General features: G+C 32.6%; 2 protein-coding genes across 2 annotated transcripts in view; both read left to right on the top strand.

Annotated features, from left to right (window-relative positions):
• Positions 1–880: 880 nt before the first annotated feature.
• On the top strand, positions 881–10,802 carry LOC108689661 (GTP-binding protein Rhes). Its single transcript, XM_018196521.1, has 5 exons — positions 881–1,170; positions 4,040–4,197; positions 9,593–9,779; positions 10,067–10,277; positions 10,515–10,802. Exons 1-5 carry the CDS (start codon positions 1,034–1,036, stop codon positions 10,731–10,733), a joined length of 912 nt encoding a protein of 303 aa, XP_018052010.1. The 5' UTR covers positions 881–1,033; the 3' UTR covers positions 10,734–10,802.
• Positions 10,803–16,624: 5,822 nt separating this feature from the next.
• Positions 16,625–18,886, top strand: part of LOC108689647 (peroxisomal membrane protein PMP34) — a 6,318-nt gene continuing 4,056 nt past the window's right edge. Inside the window, exons 1-3 of the mRNA XM_018196505.1 lie at positions 16,625–16,974; positions 17,884–18,155; positions 18,238–18,298. Of these exons, the coding sequence (XP_018051994.1) occupies positions 18,084–18,155; positions 18,238–18,298 (133 nt within the window). The 5' untranslated portion in view covers positions 16,625–16,974; positions 17,884–18,083. The remainder of the gene's footprint in view (positions 16,975–17,883; positions 18,156–18,237; positions 18,299–18,886) is intronic.

The raw sequence follows: 18,886 nt of genomic DNA, 5'->3' as shown, positions 1-18,886 counted from the left end.
TTACGAGCAACTTCCGGATGTTCTGACATCGGCACAGAAAGCAAGGGAAATTATTCAAGAGCACTTGCACACTGAAATATGTCTGGAGCATTCGCCTTTTCTCTTTATATTCTCTTTCACTTTAATAAAAGTATTTTTACCAAAGTCTGCTGTCACGAATCAATTCAAGAAAATCCAATCGGGATCTGTGTTCCGTGCGTTTACGCTTGAATTTCGAATATCGTATTCTTCTTGCACTTTCTTGGATTTGTTAGGAATACGATGTCATCTGGACATGGTTGCTTTTCTTATCTATTGGAAAACTCAAGGAAATACTGGAGATATTGTTTGTTGAATTATGCACTCGATATACATGCAAACAATATAACAATTTATTAAATTTACAAATATACCTACTGTTTACCGACGAAATCGATGAATTTTTCGGAATTTGATGCAGTCTCGCGAGAGATACACCCCATCAAAATTCTATATAAAATATAAACGACCTGTCGCAATTTATACTGAAAACTAGAAACACAAACAATACTAAATTCTTCTATAACTAACTCATTTTTTTTATTATTATTTTTATATTAGTTTGTATTGTTGTTAAAAAAAACATTTAAACTTTTTATATGCAAATTTTTATATGCAAACTTTTTAAAAACAAAATTAGGACCAGAGAGGAAGTTGTTCACTTTTATGTAGCAATAAATTACAATAGTAATAGTTATTTTCGTGTCAGACTCTATCTAATTTCGACTAATTAAATGGGAGTGCAGGAATTTCGATATACCTACAACTTCGGAATGCATACGTCCCAAGAGTACAAAAATGCTATGGGATTAAGAGCTAATGTCGCATTCATGAACGTGTAATTCCGCAGCTGGAGGCGTGCGGCCGACTTCTGTGCTGCGTGCAGAGGCTCTGCAGAAGCGGAAGTGCAACCGACGAGCCCACTGAGCATCGGATCAACGCTCGCGGTCGACGAGGAGCACAAGCGGAGCCTGAGCTGGTGGAGGGTCAGGGTCCCTCGGGTCCAGAGGATGGAATGCTCGCTATGCCCGTCAGCCCGAGTCCCGCGTCCACCTCGTCGCAGGAGGACGCTTGCAAACCGCCGCCGCGCAACTGCTATCGTCTCGTTATGCTCGGCAGTGCCCGAGTTGGAAAGACCGCCATTGTAGCACGGTAAACGCTCGAAATCAGCAAACCACGGCATTCAGTTTTAAAGCGAGTTTTTCCTTCTTTCATCCAAAATCAATTATCGATCTCACTTCTCATTGTCGATTATTTTATACAGTTGGAAAATTTTTATTAAATTTAATATATTTCACGTGTTTCAAACGGTCCATCTAAATTCTTGTGTTAACTTAAAGATGTATCCAGGTTGTCGATTGACTCACTTTGAGCTTTTGTCGAGCTTCAAGCCGAACTTCAAGCCGAGTTTTAAGCCAAATCTGGAACCGAACTTCGAACACATTAGAGATCTTTGAGTCAAATTTCGTAAGCGTACGAGTATTTTGCGATCTATATTGTGGTTTTAATTATGTGTTTTATGTACGTAATGTTCACAAGGTTTGGCTCGAAGTTCAGTTCAAGCTCATCGAAGCTCAGCTTGAGAGACTCGGCTCAATAATCTAGATGCATTTTAGACTACCGTATAGACTATCAATTCTGATCGACCTAATTGCTGATTCTGACTGCTGATTCATTGTAGATTCACTATGGGTCAATAATCAAGTAAACCTGAGACGGTAGTTTGATAATGGCTTGCGGGGATACTGAAATAACAAACTCCAAAGGAATTGTCTATTTTACCGATCGAATGCAATTTACATACATGCGATTTGTGAACTATTTTAAGTATATAATAAAACTAAAACGTATTTATTTACATTTGTATATATAAGAATGTTATAAAATCTTGAGTTTATGATTTTGAAGCTTACAAAAGGAATAAACAAAAAAAAGAATAAAGGAAAAATATCTGACGTATGTACTAAGGATAAAGTACAATAGTTTCAGATCATATTTTCTATTTACTTCTCTTGTGAGCTTCAAAATCATAACAACTTGAGGTTTTATAATATTCTTATATGTTATTCAAATGTGGATGGATACTTTTAGTTCGATTATATACTTACATTTATATTATATGAAAAATATAGAAAGTAATAGAAAACTGTAATTCACAAAAACTTTTTTGTTTTTATCTAGTTGTTTTGTTCCCATATTTATTTGCATATTTATGCTTTCTTTTATTTTAGAAAAAGATTTTATTCTGAGGAACAATGCAACAACTTAATTTAAAAACAAATTATAAAAACATTTTTTTCGGGGTAAAATTAATATTTACAATATATTAAAATAACACGTATATTAATTTTTTATTAAAATTTTAAAGCTATATAATTTTTATGCTATTTGTTCACTTGTTTATAAATGGTGTTGTTTTAACACTAAGAAATATTAAATATTACTTTAACATAAAATATTTAAATGACATAATCACATTATGTTAAATTAACATTTTTGCATTAAAAATTCAACAAAAATTTGAGGATCAGTTTGAAGGTTTAATACAAGTACAAAATATTTTTTACCGTGTATGTTATTTTATCATATTCAGTTATTTGTAAATTTTATCATTTTTTTAAATATTATACTTATTTCTTCATATCGATTTCCTTTAAGTTACATCTCATCAATTGAATTACGAAAGAAATATAAGATTTTATTTTCTATATTTTTGGTTTAATTTTTATTTTGATGCAACGTTTCCCATTAGAACTTGGCTGATTTGATACCTTCTGCTGTATCCTTTTTTTAATATTCCATACGCTTCGGTTTCCTAAATTCTGTCCGTCGTGCTCCCTTTCACAGATCGATTACTAATAGTGCAAAACAATGTCATTCAATTAATCTTTGAACTGTACTGCCAGCTAGTATATATCGCATTATTGTGTTTTCTATTGTTATATAACCGCTGTTACCATGCGACACAGTATCGAAAAACTGACCGCCACGTGTTCCTGGAAACAAAGCGTAATCCTTTCGAATTGGATCGATCTGTTAAAATTGCAACCTAATCATATTTCTTTTCTCATCGTCAAATAGAATCAAAGGGTTGTCGCTATCCTGATATTACCATTCGATTAATGTGGTGGTGGTTCTGCGAAATGTCGAAAATTTGCGGTCGGTTCGAAGTTATGTTGACTATCCTAAATTGACCGCAATTACGCGACTCCTATATATGCTAAGCGAATTTTTTGTTCATATGTGCGTACGTAGTGATCGTTAACGAGTTCATTTAAAAAATTGAGATAGATGCTTATTTCCATCCACAAATGCAATTCTTTAAATATTCTCGGTGCTACGATTATCTCTATATTTACCAATTTCATTCGTCGAGCTCGTATCTGATTAAAAAAATTCATTATATAATTAAATTTTAAAGATGCTTTTTAAGCTTTTTTTTTTAATTAGCTACACTTAGAGAAAAAGACATAGGATTGGCAACTATAAAAATAATAACTATACAAATTTTATGAGTGTAGACTCTTACAGAAATAATACTGATAAATTTAATATTGAAATAGTAATTAATTATTTATTTAATACTGATACTGATACAGTAATTAATTATTCATGTTAGATATTGGAAGTACTATTATTCAATATTTCTAGTATTCCAAATAAACAGTTAATTACTGTCTTTCATGTAATAAATTAATTAATATTAAATTAATTAGTATTAGTTTTCTGAGAGGAAAATTATATCATATATATACTTAAATAAGCTATTTTATATAGTTATTGCAACTATAAAATATGATTTATACAATTATATATAGTTGCCATCATTATGTTCTTTCTGTATAATACATAAATATTAATTAAAAATTAATATTACATTAATTTATATAAAAAAAAATTATTAGAAACGGAATTGAAATCTGAAACTCGTAAGATAACTGGCGAAAAAGGAATTCAAATAATACAAAAAGACTAAAATAATGAAGGGTCCATACAAATAAAATTGCCGCTCATGTTTCAGATTTCTGTTCAATAAATTCGAAGAGAGTTATACGCCGACGATAGAAGATTTTCACAGGAAACTCTACAGGATCAGAGGCGAGGTTCATCAACTTGATCTTCTAGATACAAGCGGAAACCATCCGTTTCCGGCGATGCGGCGATTGTCTTTCCTGACGGGTAAGTCCATCGGCTTACCTCTCTAGAGAAATGCGCTGCTCCGCTTTTCAAGTAGACATCATATTCAAGATGCCGCAAAATAATCGCGCATATATTTTCGCTGAGTATAAAAATTTAATTTTCGACAATGACGTTCTGCTTTTATCGCGGCGAAAATTAGTACGAGAAGAATTAATGGATACTTGACTCTCGTATGAGCAAGTAAAAAATTAGCACGTTAGCGAGTGACGTGTTGCAAATGCATCGTGATACATTTTATATGAGAATACGTCAGACCGCGGTGGATAGATGGAAAAAAAGAATCATAAAGACCCAGACGCTTTTTTGCTGTGAATATATTTGTAAATCTTTAAGCGTTTGAGAGAATGCGATGAATACGAAACATGACGTCATCTAAAGATTAATTCTGCGTTTTTATCTTAATATCCTTCTTGATAATCGAAGAAACTTTCGTTCTTCGACATGACGAAAGAATGTCTAGAACCATACACCGATGGAGAAAATCGTACCGAGCGTTTCTGTCGCCAGATTCGCGCTTCGCAAGTTTCACGACTTTTGGCGAAATCTCATATCCTCGACAACGATAGTTCACTACGTCCTGTACGCGGGAAAAGTTCGAGGGAAACTGCCCGGGGTGAGTGTCGAGATGTTACCGGAATTTCAGCGATGCTTAGATACGAAATTGCACGAGTATCATGTGGTGCCAATTAATTTTGCAAAAGTCTAAGCGAGAATTACACATTCAACATTACAGTAAAAATTTAATTTCTGATTAAGAGTTCAGGGTTGAAATCGAATTTACATAGAAAAAAAAGTAGCTGCTTCAATAGTTTATCTCATTTATTTATTTTGTAACAAATATTTTATTAAAGTTCTAAATAATGAAATTAAATTCTTTTTAATTATTTAAATCCTTTTTTTATTATTTTTTACTTGTCTTAATTTTGATAATAATATACCTAATATGAACTGTTGAGCTTTTCAATGTTACTTTGTCTAATTATGGCTGTCTTTATACGGTACATGTAATCCCTTAAGTACGATTTATTGTATTTCACCTGTACATTAGAGAGATAGTAATTCTAACCAATCTTCGTCGCAATATTCAACGTGTTAAATGAAAATGGAATGTTCAACGAGTCGAGAACTGAGGAACGAGAAATGAGATAAGTACTGCTGACACTATGAACTATGTACTGAAGAACGTTGTGTTTATAGAAACGTATGGGAACATATGCGAAGGAGAACTACGTTTGCTCCACAACTCAATTTCATTTACTTTCCCTTTTCTTCACCGCCCAGTAGCCTTGCCTCTACGGCACATGAGACCGTTTGTGTTTCGCTGATTTTGCGCATATAGACCTCTCTTGTCCCTCGTCATGTCGCGTTACCACCTGTACTCGATAACCTGATATCGTATCATGCTGTCGGATGCGTGACAATTGCATCAGTATCGCGATTGTCATGACGGACAAGCCCTCCCAACTGAAAATACATATTTACACTCGGACATATATATATATATATATATATATATATATATATATGTATATATATACATATATATACACACAGATGTCGACCAACGCAGAACATAATCTAAGTTATGATCTATGAATAATATGCAATTCCCAAAACGCATGACCGTCTGACAAGACCATTGTTAATTGCTATACAGTGTAATACGCTCTGAAATGGAAAATCGATTCTGCATTTAAATTTAATAAGTGTGCCATTACATTAAAAGTACAGTTGCCTGGTTTATTTGATATTATTACATTGCTTATACAGGCTTATTGTATTCTTATAACAATTTTATTCTGAAAACGTAGTAAAAATATTTTATGACTAGAAAAGATATTATATAACTTTATAATCATATACAAAAAATTGTTTAATAATAAATGGAAATTTACGCGATTCGAAAGTTTTAGTAGCAGTTTGTGCTCCCGGGATCCAACCACTCCGATTCGCTGTTTTAAGCGGGACTGCACAAATTGCATTGGACAGAACCGATACTCGCCTCTCAGTTATTGCACTACATGCGCCTGGAAACGGCGATATATCGTCGTATGTTGCCAGTAAAGTTGACCTCACGTAGGAGCGCACGATAAAATTAGACACGTAAATCCGAAGAATTTTTAAATTGCCGTTCATATGTACGGAAATCAAGAGAGCCACCGTCGATGGGAATTTCATCGGGGCATGTTTAGTTTTGTATTCCATTCAACGCTCGTGCCGTCGGAAATTCCGTGCGTTTGACAAAACGAGTCACGACTTCACATTTTCCGCCCGCATTTTTTTCAACACTCGCGTTTCACCGAGATCTCTTAATAATTCATAGAGAGAGAATAATTCATGGCCGATTGCCAAAAATGTTTTGCGCACAGTTATGCGCACCTAACAATAGTTCGCAAACGATCACGCTTTTTTTCACGTGACTGCATCAATAAAGAATCGTTTTCATACACTCAATCATATTTGGATTATTAATTCATAATTGCAGTTGCTTCTAGATTTTTTTATATTTGTAATGTTTTCATAAATAACGTAAAAAATAGAGAAAGTGCCAAATATAGTCGAGACTGGATCTTCAACAATGGATGTCCAACAATATTTCTATGTAAATTTTAAATGCATTTTTAGTTCTACAAACTACGAGCCAGTTATTGTCAGAATTGAAACGCAATTATAAACTGAAGCTGGAAGTATTTCACAAATTAAACAAATCGTCAATTTATTAATAATGCTAATGAGTATTTTAATACTAGAATCTAACTGTTATTATTGTTCCCGTTTTTATTTTTTTAGATTAAAGTTGTATTTTTGTGTAAAGGACAGGATTTTGAAATTTTTGACTTTTCAATGTTCTTTATACTGATAAAATATTTGATTTTCGTTATTTCCTTCATTTTCACAGTAATTTATTTGAATCTTTTAATGAGTAAGAAACGTTGTTTTAACTTGTAAAGACACTTCTAGTATTAAAATACTCCAAATAATAAAAGTTGTGAAAAAATCATCTTCGATTTTCGCGCACGCAATCACTCGTCCAGTTTAAGATCAGTTTATGCGTCGAGAGCGTAAAAAAGGTTTCCGCGAGTTGTGAATCCGTCGGAATACGCTTGAATACAGAGGTACGCGATATGACCCCGATTCGAGGACAATGAGTCTTCGGACGGGGTTCCGACTGTTGCGAGAGGAGAGAATTCCTTTCGACACGACCAAAGACACGAACTTTGCGGCATAATGGCTGACATACATATATTTTCATCTCGGAACGAGAACAATATCAGGCCTGCTTGGCGTGTTTCGCGAGAATAAGATGTTTCGCGATGTTCCACATGTAGTAGCCACGAAGTGACAAGATTTTAATAATAACGAAATATAGTATGGAGGTCTGATCTCTCCTAAGAAGTTTCTGGGTGATATTACGCGGACGAAATGAACTAAATGAGTTAGATGGATGAACTAAATGGATTGTCTTTGAAATTTGGAAACTGTATTTATGAGGTAAATCAATTTTGTTACGTATAATAATAACAGGATTTTAGGACAAGCAATATCACAAAGGTATCTCGTGAAGTTTAATTAAATTTTACATGTTTAACTGTGAAGCAGCATTTACAATTTTGTGATTCAATTATGTAGTAGATAGAGCTTGACAGAAAAAGGGAAGATCGCAGAAGGCATGTGCTAAGTACTCTTTCATATCATCAGATCGATAATAATTAGAAGGATATATACACATTAGAATGTATATTGCGCGCGCGCGCGCGCGCGCGCACACACACACACACACACACACACATACGAAAATATTTGTTGCGTAACACAAAATTAATAAGAAAAATAAAATTAATGAAATTATTAATGATATATAATAATACATATAATAATTCTACGCTATTAATTAGTATAATTATAATTGCTAAATTCATGATAATAATAATAATGTTAATGATATTAATGATAAATTCCTGATGGCAAAATGTGGGAATGAATTGAAGTCTTTTAAGACTTTATGAACATTAACATACATTAATGACGTTATTATTATATACGATATTTAGTGGCATCTTTTACCGAGAATATATGCGATAATAAAACTAAGTAGAATGGTTTGCTGGCAAAGCGACGTTATTAGCAAGCTTATGTTCTATACACTCGACTCGTCGAGTTTCTCATTGGACAAGCTTTTTGTCCGTCCACAAGAACGGCCAGTTGATCCTACTCGCCCTTTTGTTCGTAGCGCGTTTTTGTCGGAAATAAACGGTAACAGTGCTGCTCGTAGACGAGACCTGGAATCGTTACGCCACTCTCTGTACCGTCAAGGTAGATTTATAAATACATAGGCCGCGCCTTCGTGAAAATAAATCCGTCAGGATAAATATTCATAATCCGTAATACACGCGTGTCGCCCGTAATTTGCGTGACCGTTATTATTAGTCCATATGCAATGACATGTAGCGACTTCCGTCCGGTTTGAAATAATTGCAACCGATGTCGCATGTAATAGCGGTGAGAAAGGGACATGCGAGGCAGGGTTGAAAATTTAAAATCGTGTCGGCACACGTGCCCTAGTAAAAATCATTACGTAAATTCGAGAAAATATACATTTACGTAAAAATACGTTCGTGTATTTATTCATAATCCTCCGGAGCTGACCGTTAAAATCTGTTATACAGTTATTTGTTATATACTGACGTTGGGTCTGTGAGATTCATTAAATATACGTTGATTGAAAGCCACTAATAAATTTTTAGGAGATGATATATTTCGTATAAAAAATAAATAGTAAATTATTTTAATAAAAATATAATCAATTTTGTGGATAACATAGAGAATCAAATTTGCAGTATTTAACATCAAGAAAATTTACATTACAATAATTATTTAATATTTTTATGTAAAAAATAAAATTATTACAATAATACACGGAAAGAACAATTTTGTTGCTGAAGTATCTAAAAATAATTTTGTTAGACTATCAAAATAATTATGTAAAGTACTTAAGCGATAATGTTACAAAATTTTTAAATTCTATCAGTCAGTTTGAGCGGGTTTATATAACAATTTTGATGATCCAAATAAAAATATGCAAATCGGTAATAAAATTTTTAGATTCTTCAGCAACACTGTTTCTCTCTGTGTAAATACAAGATTTAACAATAAATTCCAATATAATAATGTATTTTTTATCTTAAAATTACTTCACAGAGAAACTTGAAGTATTTTTATTCATCAAATTTTTTGTTATCTAAACAACCACTAATAGATTCGATAAACTCACATCAGCTCCACAGGGTTAATATTTAGCGTTTTAAAGACTCGCCGTGTGTTCGAACATACAACGATCGACACGATAGTTTCGACACGATAACCGATTTCGCAGGGGATCTCTTCGTCGTGGTGTTCAGCATGGACTGTCGGGAGTCCTTCGAAGAAGCCATCAGGCTGAGAGAGGCAATTCTCGAGACTAAAGTGAGCGCGACCCAAAGTGCTACGAAGAGCAGAAGGGCTCACTATAGTTTGAAGATCCCTATGGTCATCGTGGGGAACAAATGTGATAAAGATGTAAAGTACGTTTTTTCGTTTTCCGAAAATTTTGGTCTCTCCGGATAACTGAATCATTTCATCGTTGCATCTGTGGGTTGTTCTATCTTTCGATAAATTTTATCTTATTTGCTCTCTCTTTCTTATTTTGAGTCTCTTTCTCTCTCTCTCTCTCTCTCTCTCTCTCTCTCTCTCCCCCTCTTGCGCTTTCTTTCGTCCATTAGATAAATTATCACGCAGTTTATCTAAAGGTAGAACAACCAGATCCGAATCACATGATGATTTTACTGACAAGTCTTTTATTTCGTTACAGAACGGTCACGGTGGAGGAGGCCGAGCAATATTGCGTGAGTCAAGACGAGTGCTGTATCTTTGTGGAGGCTTCTGCGAAGCGGAACTATCACGTGGACGAACTTTTTTATCAATTATTCGTAGTGGCTGGTCTACCTCTTGAGATGGCCCCGAATCATCATAGAAAAGTACCGCTCACTTTTGGCTCACCGACTATGTTGCCGCCATCGCAGGTACGTAATAATGTTCAATATAGAGTTTGATATGGCGTAAAGTAATTCGTACAGTGTAACTTCTTTCAAATTAATTAATCAATTCTATAATTGAAATCCGATTAGAGCTGACAAAGAGTGGAACGACGAATGATATTGTTCGTTTGGAGTCGCATCATGATCGATTAAACGCGGATTACTTCTCGTGATATCGAGGGATGGCTAAAAGGCCTAAAAAAGAGACGCTTTTGTTTCCAGCCGCGACACAAAGCCACCCTCAGTATAAAGCGTCGGCTGAGCGACGCTTGCGGCGTCGTGGCGCCGAACGTGCGCCGTCCCAGCATTAGGACGGACTTAATGATCATGCGGACGAAGACGTGTTCGCTCGCGGCCGGGAACGAGAACAATACACCAGGATCCAGGATCACACTTAGAACAGGAAGAACGCAGTCCAGGAAGGCCTGCTCGATACAGTGATATTGCAAACGATTCTCACGCACGCGGACAAATTTCTAGAAATATGATAACGCGTTTGAAAGCGATCTTCGGGCGAGTAGGAGGAACTAGTATTATTATTTATCCTAACATTTTTATCTTTGTTTGTTACATAATTTTATTGTGATTAAACGAAATATTCTATCTTTATCTATATTATATAAGTTATTATATATAACTGACATATTTATTATTATTATTAAAAATTTTATTATTTATCATAACATTTGTTTCTTTATATCTATTATAATTTTACTAGATTAGACGAGATATTCTAATCTCTCCCGTTTATATTAAGTTACTATAATTTACGTTTATTTTTTATCATTATTTAAAATCTTATTATCTAACATTTGCGCGCATCTTTGTCTATTATAATTTACTAGATTTTACTAGATTACACGAAGTTCTATCTTTGCTTATAATAAATTATTATAATTGACATGTTTGCTATAATATTATTGTTTAAAATCTTATTATTATAACATTTGCATCTTTCTCTATTATAATTTTATTAACTTGCACAAAATATTCTTATCTGCTTATATTAAATTATTATAATTGGTTTACTATCATTGTTTAAAATCTTATTATCATAACGTTTACATCTTTGTTTATTATAATTCTATTAGATTGCACGAATATTCTGAAATTAACTCATTTATTATCATTATTTAAAACCTTTAATAAAATAATCTCATTTTATGTATATACATATATATTTCCAACGAGGCGAGAAAAACAGAAATAACTAAATTTGTCCAACGGAAATTCTAGTATGAATAATGTGGATTATGCGGTTGAAACTTGCAGGTTTACATTTGTCAGACTTCACCGCAAAGACGAAGCGAAGCGAAGTACTCGCGAACGAAGATCGCCAAGGGGAAATCATATTTAAACCGACCACGCTACTCGCCTTAATTAATTAATGGATATAGCTTTAGCGTAATGTCCCGAAGGTAACACGTATAATTAACTTATAAGATGCGACCGAGCGAGAGAAAAAGACGGAGAAAGAGAGAGAGAGAGAGAGAGAGAGAGAGAGAGAGAGAGAGAGAGAGAGAGGTAGGTAAGCCGTTACGTTAATTAATCGTTGTCGATTAAATGTTAATCGGAAAATCGATATATCGAGTAACATAGACAAGATCATTTGATATTCGATCAGTGGGTTCTCCGGTGGCAGCGAGATGATCGAATCGCACGAAAGAAAGCGTGTATTCCTCTTATTAGGTACAAATTTTTATCGGAATTATCCTCAACAAAGAATCCTCGCGAAGAATAGATCAATTTACGCGATCGTGAGTGAGAAGTCGAGAAGTGTCAGCGTTGTATCGGTAATGAGAAAGATTGCGAAACGCAAAATGTGGCGAGAAAAAGCTTTTTACCGAATTAGTTAACTGCGCCCATCGTAGCCTTACTCGAGTTCTGACACGCAAAGGAGCGACGTTTATACTTCCGCATGAGATCTAGAGCGTTGTAATTTTATTAATAGCACTTGATTTGAAGAAACGAATATTTTTTCGACTACGTAGCGCGTCGTTCCTTTCGCTAAATTTTCTGCGCGTAGATGGATGCATTATATCGATTTTCGTTAACGATAAATGGTCCTCAATTTGATATCATTACTTTCATGGTGTATCTCGCGTCCAATTCGTGCTCGGTTTGCCGGCTTTCGACGCGCACGACCAACGAGACCGCATTGTTAACGACGAGATTCACGTTACCACATGCGTACAAAATCAATCGATACTCCCGACCTCCTTTTCTACGCATCTCGAACTTGTTGAAATGCATCGGGCGAGCGTGTACAAAATTATCGCATTATTAGATTGTGTATGCATAAAATTTAAATATAATCAGATTAAGGGAAAAACTGCCTTGGCTAAAAGTATCAGGCACTTATTTTTTTTATCTGGAATTCTTTTACCTGCATTGTTACTATTGATTATCGATATTATACATAAATTCAAAGAATTCTCGAAACAGAATCATTTACAGTAAATATGCTTATTAAGCTACAACTATAAATAATGGTCAATAATATGCCCAATATTTTTGGCCGAGACGTATAAATATGTAGATTTAAATTCAAAAATGACGCGCCCAATGTTAACAAAGGATTTATTCGTGAATCTTTTACGTAGTTTTAGCTTTTCTTCTATGAAATTGTAAAATGAAAGCAGGTAAGTATTTATTCAATAAGCGGAAGTTACTCAATGAATGCAGATCTTGTTGGAATTTTGTGAAATTTATCCGTCTTAGTTTACAGAGATATACTTTTCCTACATTACGGCTCATCCGATAGACCTCGAAGGATGATATATTATAGGCACGTAGATCTCTCTGTGTGTGTGAGTATTCGAGATGTGGATAAGCGTTCTTTCTCTTTTCCCATAGACTTGGCTATAGTTACTCTCTAAGGTATAATTGACTTGACCAATTAGGCAGCCCGTAAGTTGACTCCAACCGAAAGCAAGCGCGAAGCTTTATTTAGTCGACTTACATCGCTGCAAGTGGTAAGGATAAGCAAAAAAGAAAAAAGAAATGGTTAGTCGCGACGTGCACAATCATGTTCGCATTTTGTATCGAATAAATAACATTTTCTCCATGTCCTTGCACGATTTTTTGAGCCGTACTTATATCCACTCCCGAAATAAAACGGATATTGAAACACCTACGAATATTTTCTCACAGTCTACGTTAATGCCTACGTAATCGATCCGCAGGGTGAGAAATCGTTTGCTCCTATCGCCTCGAGCGAGAAATTGACTTAAACCAGATTTCCATCATTAGCGCCGCAGACTGCGATTTGTCGATTATCACCCCCGGTGAAGTACTCTATCTTATTGGTTTGATCGATAACTCGTTAGTTGAATTTTCTCAAATATTAATCGTGCTTCGATATGATTGGGTAGAGATAGAGTTCACAATGAGATGAATATGATACGAATCTATGCACGCGCTCATTTCGGCAAAATCTCATTGCATATTAAAGTAATTTCGAAACATTTTTGATTGCGGTTAAGAAAAATGATAAAATTTGTCTAAAATAACAATAATAATAATAATAGTAACTTTATTAGAGTGCAGTAATTATAAAAAAACAAAATTATTGTATAATTATTGTATAATATATATACGGCAATAATTGTACATAACGCAAAATAAAAAGAGAGAGATATATCTAAAAAAAGAATAATCAAATGGCTAAATCTGAACCTAAAAACTAAAGTTAAATAAGTTGAAATTAATAAATATAGTATAAAATATACGATGGTAACAATAAACTTTAATAATGCTAAAAGAAATAAACTGAAGGATACTTAGAAAGAAAATATAAATAAATAGAAAAAATATATTAAAGATACATAAAATACATAAAGGAACTAAAATTAAAGTAAGGTATAAGTGATAAATAAAATAACTAAATACAAAAAAGTGCCAATTTGACAACACTAAAAAAATAAAAACGTATTAGACGTATTATTAATGTGTATGTGTTTGTATTTGATGTTCAATGATGACGTTTAATTGATGCATTATTTAATTGACAGATATTCGAAAAATAGAAAATATATCTTTATTAATATTGACCTTTTGTGTTTCTCATACATTCTCTCGTATTTTTTTTTTTTTTTCAATAACAAAGAAAGAATCAATATGTTATTCAATATCAATGATATTAAAAGCTCTTTGTTATTCGAAAGCTAATACAAGTTTGAGTTCAATAAAATTGAAACAAAGAGACGTGAATGAGTTTTTGTCGTTCGTTCGAAAGCAGCATGGCGATACATAAAAATAGGAAATAACTCGAGGTAATAGTGTTAAAAATATAGCGTCAAAGTACGTTAGGATTTTTTTCAGCTTGATGGAAAACTTAAAAATGTATATATTGCTTTGTGTATATAAATATTTGTCTCTTAAAAAATCCAGCAAATCTTTAATATTAATCTTTAATATTAATATACTTTATGTATTACGATTTTCTCTAAAAGAAGAACACTTTAAAGTAGCAAATTAACATTTATAAATAGAAGTGATGTTATTAAAAAACTTTTGTATAAAACATTTTTTGATATCTTAAATAGTCTTTGAGATGTAAAAACAACTAATCATTTTATCTCTAAGATGATTCTATCCTTTAAAATTGTTTTTTCGCGTTTTTTTCGCGAAACTGATAGTTTCTAAATTCGTCTATTTATATGACATAGATGTATAAAAAATTTCATTAAAATCAGAATGTAACATTTTGCGAGGTCAAAATTTTTTTTGTAAGTTCAAAACTGAAAATTGATGATCAGATTCAAAAAAGAAAACATTTCTGAACATTAAAAAAATATAAGACATTTGCAGTGAAAATTTAAAAAAAAAAGTAGCATTTACAGATCATATTAGGTACATATCATCTACAACGAGTAGTCTTATTAAATGCTAAGCTATAAACGATCTGGTTACTATATATTTAATTTATCTTTATTCATTTATGTCAACTTCTTTATTTTATTTTATTTAGTCATGATTTCTTAACAATGTTTCATTTAACTTGATTCTTGAGGAGGATAAATAAACTAAAATAAACATAAATAATTTTACTGACAACATATACCATAAAATGGAAATTTCCTATGGGAGACTTTCGGTGAAAGACTTAATAAAACGATTTTTCACCCTTTGCAATATAAAATTTACGCTTTCAAAAATTTATATGAGTTGCAGAATCTTCGAAAAAAGAGTCATTACCACACATGTTAACAGTGTTTTCGATTTAGTAGAAGAGCGATAAATGCACTACATGCGCATTCCACTCCGTCGTGGAATGTTTAATTAAACTCTGACGAGAAGTTAGAGAATTCCAGACACTGTGCGACACACTGGAGATCTCTATACATCACACAATTTGCATCTTTGTTAGGGCGATATTGGTTTTGTTTATCCTGTGTTTATGTGCGTCCTTCTTTCCATTTTCTATAAGACTGCGATTACGGAAGAATCTGATATTAGAATATTGAAAATATCACTTACATTCTTTGTACAAAGCATTTTTTAATTAGAAGAATTATTAAGAAGTAATAAAAAGCAAAAAATGTGGAAATAATAAAAATCTTATTCGTGATTATTATATCTGAGCATATGTCAATGCTATTAATTACAAATTTTCTACGATGTTAATGCAATTAAATATAATTAATATTTATATATATATAAACATATAATATATTTCTCTGTTTACGGGAATAATTGTAAATCATCGAATAATTAAATTATACAAAAATTAACATTAGGACATCAGATATTAAGGTATAAGAGTAAATAATATGCATAAATACATCTCTAAGACGTAAATGATCATATTTAAAAAAACGCATTAGTAATTTTTATTCCTTCTAAATTATGTTTTAAATTAAAGAAAATTCTTCGACATATATGTGAAATTTATTTTTACATGATAGTGTAAGAGCTAAAATTATAATTTTTAAAAAAGTCTCGCATTTCCATATTTTTTCAAAAAGAAAAAATTTTTCTCACAGGTTTTTAAACGTTTATATCGCGTGACTTTAAATCATACATAAATATGCTAAAATTCAGATTATATGCATTTGGAGCTTCAACAGAGCATCACATTTCGACGAGGCAATGCGTATTTTCGCGCAATTTGCGCGTTTGACCCTTTTCCCTCGTTTCGACAGAAGGATTGAATTGCTAAACCGGCAAATCACCCTCTGGCCAACGCGCATGCACGCCTTTACCCACATCGACCTTTCCACTCCTAGACACGCGCTTTGAGAGCGCAAGCGTGTTGGCCATTACGCTTCTTACAGAAATACGTCGGCAATCGTTCGGAACACAAAGAATAGCCGCGCAACCGATAACATTGCTCCGATTATTCTCTACGAAGATAAACGTGCGACTCTCTACGTTGGAGCAACTCGACGGCAGTCGTGAGCCAAGTGCGAGTCGTGAAGGCCATCGTTGAATGCGCGTGTCATGGTCTTCCTCTTATATAAGTGTCGTCATCACGAAATTACACGATAGTATCAGTGCATTCGTTCACCACGAAGCGAGCAGTCGCATGGTAGATAAACGCTCTTTGCTGTATCGTGTAATTGAGACTTCCGCTGCCTACTCGATACAAAATTTACAGAACTAAATGTAACAGTGTAAAGTGCAATGATTTTACTTATTTATTTATTAACATTTGTATCAAATCTACAGACTCAATGAGGTAATTATGACAAAAATATTTGTTAGAGAAGACCAATAAATTGATGTACTTATTTTTTATAATCGTAAATTTTTAAAAACAGGAATTGATTTCACCAGAAATAAATTAAGGAATTAAATAAAAATAATTAAAAAATTGTACTTTTTAAATATTTTTCTTAATCAAATTCTTACGGAAATCAATATAGAAAATGAAACAAATCTTATTTAAAATATTCCCAAATAGAATAATAAATTATGATAATCAGATAAATGATATTAAAATGAATCGTAAATAATTAAAAAGTAATAGTTATTTTGACGTTATTTTAACATCATGATGTTCTGCTTGATATATGTATTCATTTATGTGTTATAAAATTTTTTTTCTATTCTTTATATTCTCAAATAAAGTATATGCTAGGTATTAAAGGCAATGGCAATAAAATAAAATAATTAAAGTAAAAGAAACTTAAGACGTGAGCAAATTAATATTTTAGGTTTGCTGTTGCTTACATTATGTTTTTTACTGTGATTGATTGACAGTGATTTGCTTCAGCTTTTTGTGTATTTTTGTTGGTGTGCTATAGCTTTAACAATAATCATACTAACGCCTCATCATTTGCATATTGCGTTTGTCATTTCCGTTGTAATTATTTATGTAAATCTTATTTGTACATATTAAAATAAAATAAAATAAAATAAAATGAAAAGCAAAATAAATAAAATTAAATATAAAAATGGTTAATTATTGAAATTAATAATTCATTATTTCTCTCTCTCTCTCTCTTTCTTATATTTAATCTAATAATTATGTTACAATCAAATAAAGGATTTTAAAAATAATTTTCTGATTTAAAACATTACATATTAGTTTTAGAAAAACTATCTTTTTTATGTACTTTAATTCATCTCTGATATATTTTTTCAGAAAGATTGTTTTACAGAAAACTGTTTTATGAGCGAATCGATTGAGCTATTCTATAATGACGTGTCATTGTAACATGTCATTGCTTGAATCGCATTACTTGCGATAGTAACTACTTGAGATAACAAATTGTATAATACAACATCGTGTTGTATTATACAATTCCCGAGACCAATACAACTTGCGTTGGAAACATCGTAAAAATGAGTGATAACGGACAGAATAGAAACATCTTTACGTACGACACGCTAGTGCACGCGATATCCGGTGCAGCAGTGAGTTTATATTTGACACATCAGAAATCTTACACATGTTACCTCATCGTTGTAGGATAACTTTGACATTTTAACATTTCAGGCTAGCGTCGTCGCGATGGCAGCCTTTTATCCTCTAGATATTGTACGAAGCCGTTTACAATGTAAGCAGATTCGCGCCTGTCATATACATGACAAATCAATTATGCACTCGTTTCCTCCGCGATGCATTGAAACGAGACATCGGCAAGCCAGTCTTCAATTTCATTAAACGCGATATCACTCCCGGACAATGTTCTGCTACTTTATTGTCATGATCTCGTTACCATTAAATGCTTGTATCGATAACATTATGCTAAGTGCCCATTATATTTAGTTATCATTTTAATTGTCGATATTTACGCTACATGTTAAAGCATACATTTTATAGGTTCATTTTTCAGAATTTATCTAAATACATTTGTCATAAATTGATGCATAAATTCCGTAACAAATTTAACATGTTGAGAGACAAAGGAATAAAGAAAATAATAAAAGGAACAATTTTTTCAAACGTATATACATAAAGCAAATTTTATGTATGGACATTTAAAAAAGAATTTGCAATTTGCCACAATTCAAAACAAGAATCTAAAATCTAACATTTATAATGTTACGTGCTTTGTAAAACATTTTTAAAAAATTAGGAGACAAACATAAAATATATAGATACATATATTACGATAGATAAATATAATAATTAGAGGTCATCC

This window comes from Atta colombica, unplaced genomic scaffold, assembly GCF_001594045.1.
Source record: "Atta colombica isolate Treedump-2 unplaced genomic scaffold, Acol1.0 scaffold274, whole genome shotgun sequence".
NCBI classification, from domain to species: domain Eukaryota; kingdom Metazoa; phylum Arthropoda; class Insecta; order Hymenoptera; family Formicidae; genus Atta; species Atta colombica.
The sequence above is the reverse complement of the archived record's forward strand: the minus strand, read 5'-3'. Positions and strand labels throughout refer to the sequence as shown.

Coding starts and splice junctions, on each gene's coding strand:
- LOC108689661 (XM_018196521.1), top strand. CDS start 1,034: ATGCTCGCTATGCCCGTCAGCCCGAGTCCCGCGTCCACCTCGTCGCAG. Junction 1,171..4,039: donor AAGACCGCCATTGTAGCACG/GTAAACGCTCGA, acceptor CTCATGTTTCAG/ATTTCTGTTCAATAAATTCG. Junction 4,198..9,592: donor GCGATTGTCTTTCCTGACGG/GTAAGTCCATCG, acceptor CCGATTTCGCAG/GGGATCTCTTCGTCGTGGTG.